This window comes from Telopea speciosissima, chromosome 1 (genome assembly GCF_018873765.1).
Source record: "Telopea speciosissima isolate NSW1024214 ecotype Mountain lineage chromosome 1, Tspe_v1, whole genome shotgun sequence".
Classification (NCBI taxonomy): domain Eukaryota; kingdom Viridiplantae; phylum Streptophyta; class Magnoliopsida; order Proteales; family Proteaceae; genus Telopea; species Telopea speciosissima.
In genome coordinates, this window is record NC_057916.1 from 67,466,230 (window position 1) to 67,484,139 (window position 17,910).

Genomic DNA, 17,910 nt, shown 5'->3' on the forward strand with positions numbered 1-17,910 from the left:
TAGCAGGGCCGTCTGTGGTGCACCTTTTGTAATCGAAACACCCACAACACAACCGATTGTTTTTCAAAACCAAAAACCCATAGCCAACACCCATTAGCCTACCACACATATTACCCACCTTTTCCCTATCATCAACCATAGCCTTGGCCGAATAACCATAGCCCAGCCCAACCACCTTACCAACCATATCCATCCATGGTTCCACCATCACAAACTACATGGTACCCTGACACAGGTGCGACACATCACGTCACAACATATTTACAGGCACTGTAATCCTACGATGCGTACTCAGGTACTGATCAGCTTCACATAGGAAATGGTAAGGGTCTTTCCATAACCCACACTGGTTCCACTTCCTTTCCTTCTACTAGTGGTTCTCTTAATGTTTCTAATGTCCTTTGTGTCCCTGATATGAAAAAATCCCTTATTTCCGTTCAACGCTTTGCTCGAGATAATGGTGTGTATTTTGAATTTCACCCATCTTCTTTCTTTGTGAAGGATCAGAAAACCAATCGCACTCTTCTTACCGGTCCAAGTAATGGTGGTCTATACACGTTTCCAGCAACACCAACAACGCCAAATGCCAATATTGCTGAGTGCACTTCTTCTGATGGGTGGCACCGTCGTCTTGGCCATCCCCATTCCCAAGTTTATCACCATATTATTCGTAGACATAAATTAGCAGTTTCTCCTTCATTGAGGGCTCTTTGTACGGCCTGCCAGCTTGGCAAAGCCAGTAGACAAACTTTGCGCACCTCTAATTATCGTAGTTTATTTCCTTTGGATGTTATATTTACGGACATTTGGGGACCGTCACACTGTGTTTCTGTTAATGGTTTTCGTTACTTTATCATTTTTGTTGATGATCATACCCGGTATCTTTGGTATTATCCTTTGGTTCGCAGATCGGATGCCTATGCTATTTTTCAAAAATTTCAGGCGCTTGTAGAGCGTCAATTTTCAACCAAAATAAAGGTCGTTCAGTCTGATTGAGGTGGGAAATTTTGGAATCTTTTCAAGTACTTTGAATCCCTAGGAGTTCAACATCGTGTTGCATGCCCACACACCCATGAACAGCAAGGTACTGTCGAAAGATGTCACCGCCATATTGTTGAAACAGGATTGACCTTGCTTGCCCAAGGAATGGTGCCTCATCATTATTGGCACTTTGCGTTTGAGACGGCACTATGTCTTATCAATCGAATGCCGTCTCGTGCTACTGGAGGTACATCTCCCTTTGAGCTCATTTATAATCGTCCTCCTGATTATAATTTTCTGCGTGTATTTGGTTGTTTATGTTTTCCTAATCTCAGGCCTTATAATTCTTACAAAATGGAGTTTCGTTCCACTCCTTGTGTGTTTTTGGGCTACAGCCCATCACATTATGGCTACCGATGAATGGACATTGCTACTAAAAGAATTTACATAGCCCGGCATGTCCGCTTTAATGAAACAGTCTTTATGTTCTCTACATCTCAGCTGTCTATCCTTGGGCCCATACCATCGACTATGCCCTCTACTCCGTGGGTGTTAGTACCGATTACGCATTGCATGGCTGCACCTCTAATGCCGCCCCATTTGATACTTCAACCATCACATCTTACACCGGGTACAACCACACCAAACAACCCTGTAGCCCACACACCCACTCCACCGTCCAGCCCTGTTGTCACTCCACCAACCAGTCCACCACCCAACATTGTGGCTCCACGTGGTCAACCAAAGATGAGAGCACTTTTAGACCTGTATGCAGCCACCCAACCTGTCCCTTACCCACCACAGGTGGCCCCTGCATCAGGGGCACAAGCACTTTCTGGCACCACCAGTGAGCTAGAAGATGTTGAGCCCACCTGCTACAGTCAGGCTAAACACAGCCCAGCTTGGCGGGCTGCCATGGCAGAGGAGTTTAATGCATTAATTCGAAATAAAACATGGTCACTTGTTCCCCCCAACCCCAGCTTTAATGTTGTTGGTTGTAAGTGGGTGTACAGGATCAAGAGGAAAGCGGATGGGTCGGTTGAGCGCTACAAGGCCCGTCTTTTTGTAAAACGGTTCCACCAACAACAGGGCATTGATTATAATGAAACATTCAGCCCCGTGGTGAAGCCCACGACCATAAGAACTGTTCTCTCCTTGGCTGTATCCAATGGGTAGCCCATACGGCAGCTAGATGTTAGCAATGCATTCCTACATGGCAACCTAACAGAAGAAGTACACATGGTTCAACCACCAGGATTTGAGGATCCAACTAGACCTAGCCATGTTTGCAGGCTACATCGCTCTCTTTATGAACTCAAGCAAGCACCACGTGCTTGGTTCCACGGACTATCCCAGTTTTTACTGGAGCATGGCTTTACAGCATCCCAGACGGATCCTTCCCTTTTTATTTATCTGGCGAATGGGGTTACGACCTATGTCCTGGTATATGTTGATGACATATTGGTCACAAGCAGTAAGTCTACTCATATATCAGTCCTTCTTGACCAGCTCTCCAAGGCGTTTTCAATCAAAGATCTTGGACCCTTGCACTATTTTTTGGGCATTAAGGCTGTAGCACATAGCAAAGGGTTGCTTCTCTCTCAATAGCGATACATTAAAGATTTGCTACACAAAACCGGTATGACTGATTGCAAGCCGGTTCTTACTCCAGTTCCAGTCTCGTGCAAACCTGCCAAGTCAGGGGGTGCACCATTCACTGATGCTACATTGTATTGTTCCACTGTGGGTGCTCTACAATATATAACACTTATGAGAGCCGATGTTGCTTATGCCGTAAATCGGGCCTGCCAACATATGCACGCCCCTACAGAGGAGCATTGGTCCCTTGTGAAGCATACACTGATAGATGGTCCACCGGGGGTTTTGCAATTTTTCTTGGCACTAATCTATTATCGTGGTCATCTCGCAAGCAGCGTATAGTAGCAAGGTCCTCTACGGAGGCCGAGTACAAATCTGTGGCCGACACTACAGCCGAATTGACCTGGCTTGTGTCCTTGTTTAAAGAGCTTGGTATTGTGTTACCTAAACCTCCAGTACTCTGGTGTGACAACATTGGGGCCACATATCTATCAGCCAATCCGGTGTTCCATGCCCGGACGAAACACATTGAAATTGACTATCATTTTGTCCGCGAAAAAGTCGCCTGTCGGGAAATCTCAGTACAGTTCATTTCCACGGCTGACCAAATCGCAGACATTTTCACAAAAGGTCTGTCCTCGTCTCGGTTCCAGTTTCTCAGCAACAAGCTAAAGATCCGACCCATCAAATCATCAGCTTGAGGGGGTGTATCAGCCGAATATAGCACAAGCCACATATGTCAGGCTATATTCGATCCAGCTTGGTGATCTTGGCATATCTTCCTTATGGAGCGTTTCCTTTTATATTGTGTGCACAGATGCGGCAACTCCATTCACTCAATCTCCAGTCACAGTCTTCAGCCAATCTTCTATTATTCTGTAACCTTATATAACAGATTTTATATTTCTCTCATATAGTAAGATAAGGGTTGAGAATCTCTCAAACCAACTGTGTATAAATACACATGTAACACCTGTAATGATGTGGAATATTAAAGCAATTCATAGCACGGTTCTCTAAGTTTGTTAATTTTGAATCTTAAATTATTTTAAAAAACTTATTTAAAACCAATAGAAGGTCTAGAGTTGCATCGTTTAATGGGAGGAAAAGTGACAAACACCTTATATTCAAGTTAGTGACTAATTGATCTCAGGCTATTGAAGCATGTTCAACTCACTTCCACGGTCACAAGAGGCAGCACATTGAACCATGTTCAACTCACTTCCACCAGTAACTACTTGATTATGAAAACAAAAGTAGCAGAACAAATTGATTTCAAGCACATTCACACCAGAAATCATCCTTATCTCTGCATTCTTCTGTTCTACTTGAACCTTAAGGAATGCAGGATGGAAAGCATAGGAGAGAGAGTGGGCTAGGGAGTTTACCTTCTCTGGGCCACAGTACTACAAGGCATGGAAGTTATTGGAAGGGAAGGTGCGAGGCCAGCTGCTGGCTTCGTTCGCTAGGGCTCGGTTCTCTCGGTATTGAAGGCTGACCGTTGAAATCGCTACACTGCTGAAGCATGAAGATGAAAGGGTGAAAGATTGAAAGAATCAGAACAACAGAGAAACCAAAAAAAGGTTTTAATTTTGGTTGGCCGTAAATCCGAATTCAGTTCGCATCCATATCTATTTAGAGATATCCGGAAAAAAATCGAATAGTCCAAAAAAAAAAAAAAAAATTTATTTGAACCAGACACTATGGAGAAGAGGAAGTGACTTACCGAGAAAACACTGGCTGGCTACTGCTGCAATCAATTGGTATCACAGAGAGAGAAGAAAAGGGTGCAACCAATACCCTTTGGGAACGAAAACAACACTCGATTGGGAAATCTCTAGCCACTGTTGCATTCAATTGGGACATTCAAACGGGGAAGGAGACAGGAGATTAGGGTTCCAAAACCAGAGAAAAAGAAAATCTAAGAAGTTCTTCAATTTCAATAAACTCAATATTCTCTGGGAACTCGATTGGGAAGTGGGAACTTGCCGGCTGCCACTGCAACCGCTTGACACCTCTGAACTTTAGAGGGAGAAGAAGGGAGCAGGAGGTTCCCAAACCAGAAAAATGTGAGCAGTTGAAGGTTTTGAACTTTTGACTTTTGAGTTGGGGATTTGTTTCATTTTCAGTTAAATTTTTGTCTTTTTTTTTTAGTTATAAAACAAAGATTTTTCTGGTGTTATGTAGTATACATGTTTAATACACAGCCCTTAAAAATATGTCTTTTTACCATATAAGTTGTTTTATATGTAAAAAACATATTTTGAAGAACAAATTACATGTACTCCCTGATATTTGAAACAATAATAGAACACCCCCCGTAGTTTCAACTTTTATGTCTAACCCCCTGATGGTTGACCGTGTTAATGAGGTGTTAGTTATAAAAGGTTAAAGACAGTTTTACCCTTTTTTATATCAATGACTAAAATGAAATACCATTTTATTCTTATTGCATCTTCTCCTCCAAACCTAAAATCCCTAAATCAATTTTTAGGGTTTTGGTACACCATCTCCGGCAAAGGTCCCATTTCTTTTCAGCTGACCTCCCCTTCCCCAATCACTTCTTATCTGGACTGCTACCGAGAACTTATCAAGAATGTTAGGACTATCCCGTTCTACCCCAATTGTTATTGCCAAGTGGGCATCTCTTTCTGTTATACATCTTTTGTATGGTACAAACCCCTTTGTGCACTTACTGTTGGACAAGTGTGTGTCCATCAAACCCGGTTCAGTCCGGTTCAACCCGGTTCACCTTTGTATTGAACATTTATATATTTTAGTTTGATATTGTCACATGCGATATAAACTTTTTGAGCATTATGTGTCCGTAAGTTTTACTTAAAATGGTAGTCACGACTAGGGTTTGGGCTGGGCACCCTTATCATATGGTCGTCGCATTGGGTATGCCTAGACATGTGATGTCAGGGAACGAATGCGAGTCCTCACATGTTTGATGTGTGCATTGGCGAAGAATCTACTTTGTCGATTCCCTCATGTATTACTGCCAGATGTAGGAAGGGATAAACATGTGTCACCGACACCCTATGCCTGAGGGAACCCTGTCGCTGCAAAGTGTGATCGCATTCTTTGGTTCATCAATGACTGAGACTCAAGCGAGTCAAAGCCGGTGTTCTGGGAATGCGTGAACACTTTGTGAGTGAAGGAGTTATCCAACACGGTCACCACTGCCCGATTGGGAAACACCAAGATAGAGACTGTCTGTGCATGGTCGGATCAGAATCTGGATCCAATACCGTTTTGGAAATGGTTTTGCAAAATTTATTTTACATAAAATGATACATTATAAATAGTTATTTAAATAAAGTGTTTAATCGAGTTTTGCGGGACCCGATTAGATGCACAGACTCTCTTATATGGACATGTACTATGGATTGGGGTTTGGCAGTACATGTGTACATGCCCTAAATTCCATAATGATGGTGTTGATTAGTGGGGGGGTTGTATATGATAAATAGTTATCATATAGGGAGTTATTTGGAATTTGATATTTTAATTAGTACTTTATTTAATTAATGGATATGGTGCTAATTATAATTATCCATTAAATATTAAATAAAATAATTAATTAATACTTTTTCTATTAGATTCTACTTCTTCACCTGTGTAGCACTTTGAGTTTAAACAGAACTACCAAACAAAGAGAGAGAGAGTCAAACTCTCACTGGGGATTTATTAAATCCTACTGGGATTTAATTAATTCAAAATATTATAAATAGGGGACCAAAATCGCAGAAGAGATCGCTCTCCATGTTTTTGGGCAGACACTCTCTCTCCTACATTTTGGTCTCTCTCTCTCTCCCTCTTGTAATCTCTCTTCTTCTTCTTCTTGCTTCTTTCATCTATGTTTGAGAGTTAGGGTTTGTGAAACCCTAGATCTGTACTGAGGAATTTGAGAGCATCTGGGATTGGCGTGTAGAACCTTGGTAGAACCATTGGAGGTTTAGATCTGTTTGCTTAGAGCGCTCACTGGAGGAAGAACCACTGTCTATTGGAGGAGCAACACTTGAGGCTCACCAGGTTAGTAGTTCTTTAATAATTCTTTCAGTTAATTAATTATTAACATTTATGGGATGCGAAAGAAACTCGAATCGACTAATTTTTACTGCGCATTCGAGTATGGGATGGATCCCTCTTACCATGTGATGGACTAGAGATGAATTTCTCCGTCTCTATTGTGATAATTAATTTTATGGGACGCAATAGGGAAGGAGAAACCCTAATAGGGATGCACCAGGGTTCCCATGGGCGACCATGGGAAACCCTAAAAATCAAATGGGACACCCATGGGACACCATGGGATAACCCAGGGGGTGCAAGACCCTGATTTTGTAGTATATTGGTTTTCCTAGGGAACCATGGTTTGATCCCTGGACCGTTGTTTGACGAACAGTGTGGTATCAGAGCCACCTTTCACACCCATAAATATTAGATAATTAATGGTTTAATATGATTGTCATGAGTAGGATGCAAGTTGCACATGGGTGGTTAAATTATGGTTGTTGTAACAACCTTCCCATGTGCACATGGGTGGTTACAAGGTTGTTAGTGTAACAACCTACCCATGTAATGATGGATTTGGTTGCAATTTGTTAGTTCCAATTGTTGAAACATGTATCTAATGAGATGTGAGTGTTAATTTTTAATTAAAAATTTTTAATCATGTTTTATGAGGGGGGGGGAGCGCATGCTACCAAGCCTCTGCGCATGCCCTCCCCCTTGTTCTTGCCCATGTGCGTGGCCTATATAGGGCTGCTGCCTGCTGGCAGCAAGCTTGCGGGCTGCGGCCTGCAGGCTACTGTCCGTGGGCTGCAGCCTTGGGCTGCTGCCCGTGGGCCTTGGGCCTAAAGGCTGCGCAGGGAGTGCCTACAACCTGTGCATGTGGGCTGCATGCACCCCCCCTTGTTTTCCCTACAGTTTAACATTTAAAAAAAATATATATATAGATTTTTCGAAACAGAATTTTTATTCATTTGTTTTGTTTTTTTTAGGAAGAAGATGGGTGGAGGGAAGTGAAGGGATTCTTCCCTCCACCCACTTGTGATTGAAATTATGATTTTAATTTTTGAGTTTGGATACATGTTATCACATGTGATGTGGTGACTCAATAATTGAAGGAATTCATGTAATTTTTATTGATTTACTTACTTTAATGCCCATGCATGAGATTATGTTATAATGTGATTATGGGAATGACATTCTAATAAATGGATGGATTGTTTTATGTATGTGATACATGGGGTTATGGGTGGATGTGATGCTTCTCTCTCTTTCTCTCTCTCTCTCCCTATCTTTTTTATAAACAAATGTACTCCACCCCATGGGCAGCCCAAATGGTGGGTTGGTTTCTCCATGCGGGATTTCTTTATTATTATGGAAAAGAAAGTGTATAGAATTTTTCCTAGGTTTCCATTGTAATTTTAGAGGAGTTAAGACTCCCAGGGCATGTTGATGGTGATCCACATGTAGAGCTTAAAGCTTATGGAGATGCAAATCACCTACTTTGAAGACGTGATCTGGCGGAGGAGATGATAGAGGCATGGCATCCATGGCATGATAAATGCATCCAAAGTTATTAGTTTTATTTTTATTGGGAGGGTTCTTTAATTACTTCTGATAAAAATGCCGCCATTCCATAATCATTTTTAATTAATGTTGATTAATTATGTTGTTTAAATCTATCCATGATATGTGAGAGTTAATTAATCCATTTTTATTCACAATACATGTATGATATGGACTAGTCTTAATCGGTAGACATGTCCATGGCCTCCTCTTGAAGATAAATGTAGAAAGTGTGTGACATGACTCCGCATAAGCCGACAGGACATTGCCAAGACCTCTGTCACACATTTATCTATATTTACCTCTATCTAGATACGTTAAGGTATGGATAGTGAGAGGGCACTGCGATAGTGGGCCATGTTTCATGATTCCATGATTCTAACTAATGCAATAGGTAAGTACATGACTTGGGTGTATGTCAGCCGACAGGATCTGGACATGACACCCAGGTGGCCGAAAATATTGGAAGCCCATAAGGCGGACAGCTTAGTCCACACTACCATGATGTGTATAATGACTCTCGACAGGGTAAGTTATGCATGCAAGGGTTGTAGGTATCCAATTCATTTTTTGGGTTACGAGGGAAACCCAAATCATGAAAGACCATTGATGTGTGTGTGCTCAATTTATTAATTTCAATGGTTGTTAATTAGCATGTGGTTGTTACTTGTACATGTGTAGATTATTATACGATGGCTGCCGTTAATTCCAACCTGTTAACACTCATTAGCGAATACAAACTATGTTGATTGGTACTAGAGCATTAAGTTGCTCCTGACTGCTGAAGGACTGTACACAGTTCTAGATGAACAAGTTCCTCCTCAACCCGACCCGAACGATTTTGTGGTAAATGAGGAGATGCAGGAGTTCCTCATGAGGGATTCCAAGGCATCACTCTACATCCTAGGATCGTTGAAAAAGTCAGTTGTAGACTCGGTCAAGGATATACGTACTGCTGGGGGTAAGATGGATAATCTTGTTGAATTGTTCAACAGTTAGTTGACACACGCCCATTCTGATGTGGTGAGTCAGATCCACAATACCAAGGTGTCCCAGGGGACTCCAGTGATGGATCATGTAATGAAAATGATCAATCTGTTTGAAAAACTGGAATCCATGGGGACTGATTTTAGCTTGCGATACAAGACTGATGTGATCTTAGCGTCACTCACCCCTGCCTATGCACCCTTTAAGATGTCCTACAAGATGTCTGATATGGAGATGGAGCTCATCGAGCTAGCTAACGTACTGGTAGAGGCTGAAGCATCCTTGAAAAAGGACAAGGGTGAGGTCAATGCAACTGACGCAAAGCCTTCTTCAAGTGGGAAGAAGAAGAAAAAAGGGAAGTAAGGGTATGACCCTGAAAACCAAGGGTAGGAAGTCTGGTAATAAAGGCAAAGGCAAGTGCTTCTATTGCAAGAAGGAGGGTCACTGGAAAAGGAACTGTCGTGCTTACCTGGCGACTTTGAAAGACAAGAAGCCGGATGAAACAGAGGCTGCTAAAGAAGGTACATGTGATGTTCACGTTCTTTATGAGTCTAATTTATCTTTTGAACCGACCAATTCTTGGTTGGTGGATAGTGGATCCACTGTTCACATTTGCAATGATTTGCAGGGGTTCAAGGAGACAAGGAACCTGGAAAGAAATGAGGTGCGTCTTCGGATGGGCATTGGAGCTGAGACCATGGCGATGGTTGTGGGAACTTTTATTTTAAATTTTAGTTCTGCTAGTTTAGTTTTAAAGGAGTGCTATTATGTACCCTCTTTCAAGAGGAAGATAATTTCAGTTTCAAAACTTGTTTTGGACAGATATAGTTTTTCCTTTAATTCTAAGTTAATTATTCATTTTAATAATTCTTTTGTGGCATCTGGATATATGCAAAGTGGTTTGTATTTTCTAGATTGCCCTATTAGAACGAATGTAGTTTCAAATGTTGATTTGAAACGGAAAGCAGCTCCAGTGAACTCAACATATCTGTGGCATCTAAGATTGGGTCATATTAATGTGGACCAAATCAGTAGCTTGGTGAGGGATGGGCCCTTAGAGAGTCTGAGGGTAGAATCATTCCCCACCTGTGAGTCATGCCTTCAGGGCAAAATGACCAAGAAACCCTTTAGCAATAAAGGTACTAGAGCCACAGATCTGTTAGAGTTAATACACACTGATGTGTGTGGACCCATAAACATACAAGCAAGGTATGGGTATGAGTACTTTATCACATTCACTGATGATTACTCTAGATATGGTTACATATACTTGATGCGTAGAAAATCGGAAGCCTTTGATAAATTCAAAGAATTCCAAGCCAATGTCGAGAGACAGCTCGATAAACGCGTCAAGTCCTTACGATCAGATCGTGAAGGGGAGTATCTATCGGATGAATTTAAAGATTATCTTATATCACAAGGGATAGTTAGTCAACTAACTAATCCAGGCACACCATAATAAAATGGTGCATCCGAATGACGCAATCAGACCCTATTGGATATGGTCCAGACGATGCTCACTTATAGTGAGCTGCCTCTTTCTTTCTGGGGGTATGCTTTAGAGACGGTGATTTATATCTTGAATAGGGTTCCATCTAAGTCTGTAGCCAAGACACCCTTTGAGTTGTGGAAAGGGCGCAAATCCAGTATTCAACACCTTAGGGTATGGGGTTGCATAGTACATGTGTGAAAGCAACAGACAGACAAGTTGGAATCCAGGACTTCAAGATGCTATTTCTTGGGCTACCCCAAAGGCACGATAGGTTACTATTTCTATGACCCGGTTGACCAAAAGGTCATTATAAGTAAACATGTCATATTTCTGGAGGAAGAAATGATGACCCAGAGGTCCGAACCAGTAGTCATTAAGGAGCTATTAGATAGCTCAGAAACGTCACTTCTAGAAGTGAGACCAACTAACATACTCGCTAAAATACCAACACCTGAAGAACCTCGACGCAGTGGGAGGACTATTAGACCCCCCACCAGACTTACTCTTCTAACCGAAGATGAAATAGTGGACGAGTTCCACATGGTATCGGTTGAATCGGATGATGATCCGATGACATACTCTAAGGCTCTAAAGGATGTTGATGTCACTAAGTGGTTGGAGGCAATGCGCTCTGAAATCGATTCGATGCATTCCAACAAGGTCTGGACACTGATCGATCCACCACTTGGCGTCAAGCCAATTGGATGTAAATGGATCTTCAAGAGGAAGAAGGGCGCAGATGGAAAGGTCAAAAGATTCAAAGCGAGACTGGTGGCAAAGGGCTATACCCAGAAAGAGGGTATAGACTATGAGGAAACCTTTTGACCAGTGGCGATGATGAAATCCATCAGGATTTTATTGGCTATCGTCACACACTTTGATTATGAGATCTGGCCGATGGATGTGCATACTATATTTATGAATGGGTTCCTGCAAGAGAAAATCTACATGGAACAGCCAGAGGGGTTCTCTTCCTTGGAGGAAGAAAGAAAGGTGTGCAAATTGCAAATGTCCATTTATGGACTGAAGCAGGCTTCCAGGAGCTGGAACATCAGGTTTGATCAATCAATCAAATTGTTTGGTTTTGATCAAAACATAGATGAACCTTGCGTTACAAGAAGATCAGTGGGAGGGCAGTATGTTTTCTTATTTTATACGTAGATGACATATTGCTTATTGATAATGATGTACGTTTTCTTTCATTAGTAAAACAGTGGTTATCCACAACGTTTTCGATGAAAGACCTTGGTGAAGCTAGCTATATCCTTGGGATTAAACTCGTAAGAGATCGCTAGAAAAGATGCTAGGTTTGTCACAGGCTACCTATATAGACAAAGTCCTGGCCAGATTTAGCATGGAGAACTCCAAGAGGGGAAGTGTTCCCTTGAGACATGGAGTCAGTCTTTCCAGATCTCATTGTCCTCAGTCTCAGACAAGCATTGAAGAGATGAAGAGGATTCCCTATGCCTCAGCAGTAGGGAGTCTTATGTATGTTATGTTGTGTACGAGGCCGGACATTTGCTAAGCAGTAGGTATGGTAAGTCGTTATCAATCTAACCCTGGACGCGAGCATTGGAGTGCTGTCAAGAATATCCTTAAGTACCTGAGAAGGACTAAGGAATATTTCTTGATTTTTGGATTTGATCAGTTGTCAGTATTGGGATACATAGATTCGGATTTCCAAACTGACAAGGATGACAAAAAATCCACGTCCGGGATAGTATATCTAATGGGTGGAGGTGCCATTGTGTGGAGGAGTACGAAACAAAAGTCTGTAGCCGATTCTACTACCGAAGCAGAATACCTTGCAGCCTGTGATGCAGCAAAAGAAGGTGTTTGGCTGAGGAATTTTCTATCAGATTTGGAGGTAGTCCCTGACCTTGTCAAGGGCCACATTCCCCTATTATGTGACAACAGAAGGGCCATTGCACAAGCTAAGGAGCCTAGGGCTCATCAGAGGAACAAGCACGTGCAGCTGAAGTATTACCTCATCAGAGAGATTATCCAGTAGGGCGACGTGAGTATCTCCAAAGTGGACACAATCGAAAATATGTCTAATGCCATGACAAAGGGTTTGTCACCAGGAGTATTTGAGAAACACATGGAGGGCATGGGTTTAAAATGTATAGGGAATTGACTTTGATGTACAAGTGGGAGATTGTTGGACAAGTGTGTGTCCATCAAACCCGGTTCGGTCCGGTTCAACCCGGTTCACCTTTATATTGAACATTTATACATTTTAGTTTGATATTGTCACATGCGATATAAACTTTTTGAGCATTATGTGTCCTTAAGTTTTACTTAAAATGGTAGTCCAACTAGGGTTTGGGCAGGGCACCCTTATCATATGGTCGTCGCATTGGGTATGCCTAGACATGTGATGTCAGGGTACGAATGCGAGTGCTCACATGTTTGATGTGTGCATTGGAGAAGAATCTACTTTGTCGATTCCCTTATGTATTACTGCCAGATGTAGGAAGGGATAGACATGTGTCACCGACACCCTATGCCTGAGGGAACCCTGTCGCTGCAAAGTGTGACCACATTCTTTGGTTCATCAATGACTGAGACTCAAGCGAGTCAAAGCCGGTGTTCTGGGAATGCGTGAACACTTTATGAGTGAAGGAGTTATCCAACACGGTCGCCACTGCCCGATTGGGGAACACCAAGATAGAGACTGTTTGTGCATGGTCGGATCAGAATCTGGATCCAGTACCGTTTTGGAAATGGTTTTGCAAAATTTATTTTACATAAAATGATACATTATAAATAGTTATTTAAATAAAATGTTTAATCGAGTTTTGCGGGACCCGATCAGATGCACAGACTCTCTTATGTGGACATGTACTATGGATTGGGGTTTGGCAGTACATGTGTACATGCCCTAGATTCCATAATGATGGTGTTGATTAGTGGGGGGGGGTTGTATATGATAAATAGTTATCATATAGGGAGTTATTTAAAATTTGCTATTTTAATTAGTACTTTATTTAATTAATGGATATGATGCTAATTGTAATTATCCATTAAATATTAAATAAAGTAATTAATTAATACTTTCCCTATTAGATTCTGCTTCTTCACCTGTGTAGCACTTTGAGTTTAAACAAAACTACCAAACAAAGAGAGAGAGAGAGTCAGACTCTCACTGGGGATTTATTAAATCCTACTGGGATTTAATTAATTCAAAATATTATAAATAGGGGACCAAAAACGCAAAAGAGATCGCTCTCCATGTTTTTGGGCAGACACTCTCTCTCCTACGTTTTGGTCTCTCTCTCTCTCCCTCTTGTAATCTCTCTTCTTCTTCTTCTTACTTCTCTCATCTTTGTTTGAGAGTTAGGGATTGTGAAACCCTAGATCTGTGCTGAGGAATTTGAGAGCATCTGGGATTGGTGTGTAGAACCTTGGTAGAACCATTGGAGGTTCAGATCTGTTTGCTTAGAGCGCTCACTGGAGGAAGAACCACTGTCTATTGGAGGAGCAACACTTGAGGCTCACCAGGTTAGCAGTTCTTTAATAATTCCTTCAGTTATTTAATTATTAATATTTTTGGGATGCAAAAGAAACTCGAATCGACTAATTTCCGCTGCGCATTCGAGTATGGGATAGATCCCTCTTGCCATGTGATGGACTAGAGATGAATTTCTCCGTCCCTATTTTGATAATTAATTTTATGGGACGCAATAGGGAAGGAGAAATCCTAATAGGGATGTACCAGGGTTCCCATGGGCGACCATGGGAAACCCTAAAAATCAAATGGGGCACCCATGGGACACCATGGGATAACCCAGGGCGTGCAAGACCCTGATTTTGTAGTATATTGGTTTTCCTAGGGAACCATGGTTTGATCCCTGGACCGTAGTTATGCCTACACTTACGGGGGTTCATATTTCACAGGAAGAAACTACTAATTTCAAATTTGAAAGAGTAAGACAGAGACAAAACCAATTCTTTTATAAGACGTGTTTGGTTGAAGGATTTTGAGAAGTCGGATTCAACGGAATCCGAATTCCGTAATTTTTTGCGTGTTTGATTTCTCAAAACCCGGTTTCGCGTTGGATTCTAAGAATCCATGAAAATCCATTTTTCAGCATAAATTTGGGAATCCACAAGAATTCGCCCCTTGGGGTGAATTCCAAATCGAGCCTTGGAATCTAGGCCCTCATATATATGGCATGGATTCTTGTGGACTCCAAAAATGGGGATTGAAACGAAGTTCGATTGCTAGGGTTTGGTCTTCAGCCTTCTCGTTTTCTTCTCCAAGGAACCGAAGACGAAGACAGTGTCTGCAACTCTCTTTCTCTCTCTGGTCTGAAACGAAGGTTCTTCACGACTCTCTTTGGAACCTCTGGTCTTCAGCCATCTCAAAACGAGGACGAATCTGCAACTTTGGAAGCGAAGACGAATCTGCAACTCCAAGGAAGCGAAGGTTCTTCACAACTCTCTTCCTCTCTGGTCTTCAGCCATCTCGTTTTCTTTTCCAAGGTTCTTCACTACTCTCTTTCTCTCTCTCTCTCTCTCTCTCTCTCATTGTTTCTCTGTCTCTCGCTCTCTATCTCTCTCTCTGTCTCTCCCTTTATCATTCTCGTTCGATTGTAGTTAGGGTTTTTAAAAAAAAATTGGATTATTGATTGCTAACCAATTTTTCTCTCCATTTCAGGTTCTAGGAAGTTCAATAGGGTCATTTTGAAAATCTCCAGCGGAAGGAACATCTTGGATTAACGTAGGTATGGCACATTTCTTCGCTCTCTCCTTTATCTCAGACTGCTGCTTATATTCTTTCTTTAAAAACCTTAATTATCCATCTCAAACAGTATAGTACTGTGGATGCCCATGGATTTCTCATATATAGCCTCTAGGTATATGCTTATAGCAATTAAGGAATATTAAATGATCACTAAGCTATGGCTTTAGTAATATGATGCAAGGAACTACAAAGATCTGTGATTGTAATTATTGACCAAGATGTGCTAACTGAGTTCACTTATTAACAGCTGTAAGGGTGGCAATACCTAACTTGATTCATACACCATTATGACACATTTATGGAATTTTTGAATGGTTTGTACCAGCCGCATCATCAACTAGGATTTAAATAGAGAATCAGTCTCTTCCCCTTGTCTGATTATTATTGTATAAAATTTAGTTTATCTTATACCAAGTTCTACATGACCAAATAGCATTCAAAAGCACCTATATAATCTTGAAGAAAGAAGGAAATAATATATTTGATATTAAATGTATAGTATTGAATTATTGATGATAGAATAATACTCCTTGTCTGCATATGGAGTTTTTTTTTTTTTTCTCAATTTTTTTTCTTTGTTTTGTTTGATTTTCAGCCCCCCAATTTAACCCCCTAGAATCCTAGAAATAACCTTAAACTTCGCTCCATTTATTTGGTTGCTGCTTGCATTCTTCCATCAGGGGTTCTTCTCCAACATCATCTTGTATATTTGAGTCCATATCTACTATTTCATTTAGAATTCAAGGTGCAGATGTGATGGTCAGGGCAAAGGATTGAATTGGAATGATGATTGGCTAACACACAGAAGAATACTTTGCATTGACAGGGAGGGTAGGATGAGAATTGGATGGGCTTGCAAGAAAGAAGAAGAGATGGAATACCTGACATAACTACCGAAGCATATATGAGCTTAGCTCTTTAGGTATCTAATATAGGCTATTGCATATGCTTGGGACTGTTCTTTTTGTAGCAACTAGGTAGTTTGGTGGTAGTAATTGACTTGTTCAGAGAGGTAACTGATGACTAATCCATGTATTCTGGAGAAGGAACATTTTCCATGTTTAGGATTTCTAGGTGCAAAGCTAACACTTTTATATTGATTGATGACCTTGTCTATGGTTAGATGATAGATTCCATTAAGTTCGTCCTTTTTAGGGCTGTAAGGGAGCCTAGTTATAAGGGTACATCTAAAACTGTGTTGAACCACCCTACCTTTGCTAGTGAGCTGGAAAATTGAAGTCTAAGATCATTGAGATCCCTTCATTATTTTCCAACGTATATAATCTTATTGCAGCAATTCTTGCAATCTTTATATGGGTTTTAATCCAATACCGTAGAGATAATTCCAGGAGATTGGTACAGAGTAGTAATTCAATTTCATTAGGATACAGCTTCCTTAGGAGATTAGCTGGTGTTCCAACAAAGTTTAATTACAAAGAGCTTGAAGTGGCAACAAATAATTTCCAATCACTGATTGGTGAAGGTGCATCTGCTTCTGTTTACAAGGGGAAACTTGATGATGGCATGCTTGTTGCTGTAAAAAGGTTAACTTCAGAGCAACATGGAGAGAAAGAATTCCGGGCTGAGGTTGCAGCCATTGCTAGTGTGCAACATATCAATCTTGTGAGATTTCTTGGGTACAGTTATGTAGTTGGAGGGCCACACTTCCTTGTCTATGAATTCATTCACAATGGGTCATTGGATGTTTCATTGCATACAAAAGGCTAATTATATATTCTTGTTTCAAGTATGAACATATTGATCATCCATATGTATTCATATCTGTACTTAAGTCTAGCAGAGTGAAACCAACTCAATTCCTGTTCTCTGACATAAAAATCCTTAAGTTTCTTTAACAATGTGACAGATACTTGATGAGAATCAGAATGGTATTGGTTCAAAAGGATGCTATAGACACAATCTTACTATAATGAGAGAATAATTTTTGTTTCTGTTCCTTTGGATGACAGGGAGAGACAAAGACAATTTTGATATGATATCACTCAGCTAGATTCCTCTAGTTGATAAACCTTTTGAGCCAAATTATTTCCTGGCCATCAGTATTGAAAAAACAAGAACATTTCTATCAGTTCTCACAGCAATGTTCACTATGGATCCCACTTTTTAGAAAATACTTCCATGGTTAATAGTTTCCAAAGACCCATCAGTTTCCTTCTCTGTTTTTTTCTGTAATCTTGTAAGAGAACTTTCTGTTAGTGAGACTGGTGGCTCAAAGCTCACACAACCATCACTCTTACAAAGAAAAGCAGAAGAATGGTATAGGTTTGGATTCCATAAGAATCAAATAGACCGATAGATTGAAAAGATATTTCAACTAGAGTGATAGTTTCAGCATAAATGTGCAAAACAAGCTTTTCTTATCAAAAACAGAACTAAAACAAAATTTTCCACCACTAATTTTTTCTTCTAGCTACCCAAATAAAATGATGGTGGTTACTTTAATTTTCATCTAATAGGAACATTTTGGTCATGTACCTTGTTAAGGCAAAGGCTTTAT

General features: G+C 40.8%; 1 protein-coding gene across 1 annotated transcript; it reads left to right on the forward strand.

The window, feature by feature from the left end:
- The first annotated feature begins 2,220 nt into the window (after nt 1–2,220).
- Nucleotides 2,221–17,120, forward strand: LOC122653442 (probable receptor-like protein kinase At5g20050). Its single transcript, XM_043847274.1, has 2 exons — nt 2,221–2,455; nt 16,687–17,120. The coding sequence occupies exons 1-2, from the start codon at nt 2,221–2,223 to the stop codon at nt 17,118–17,120; spliced, it is 669 nt and encodes a 222-aa protein (XP_043703209.1).
- The last annotated feature ends 790 nt before the right edge of the window (nt 17,121–17,910 follow it).

Excerpts from the sequence above, each read along its gene's own strand:
- LOC122653442 (XM_043847274.1), top strand. The coding sequence starts at position 2,221 with ATGGTTCAACCACCAGGATTTGAGGATCCAACTAGACCTAGCCATGTT. Across the intron at positions 2,456-16,686 it reads TGACATATTGGTCACAAGCA|CAATTCTTGCAATCTTTATA; the intron begins GTAAGTCTACTC and ends ATCTTATTGCAG.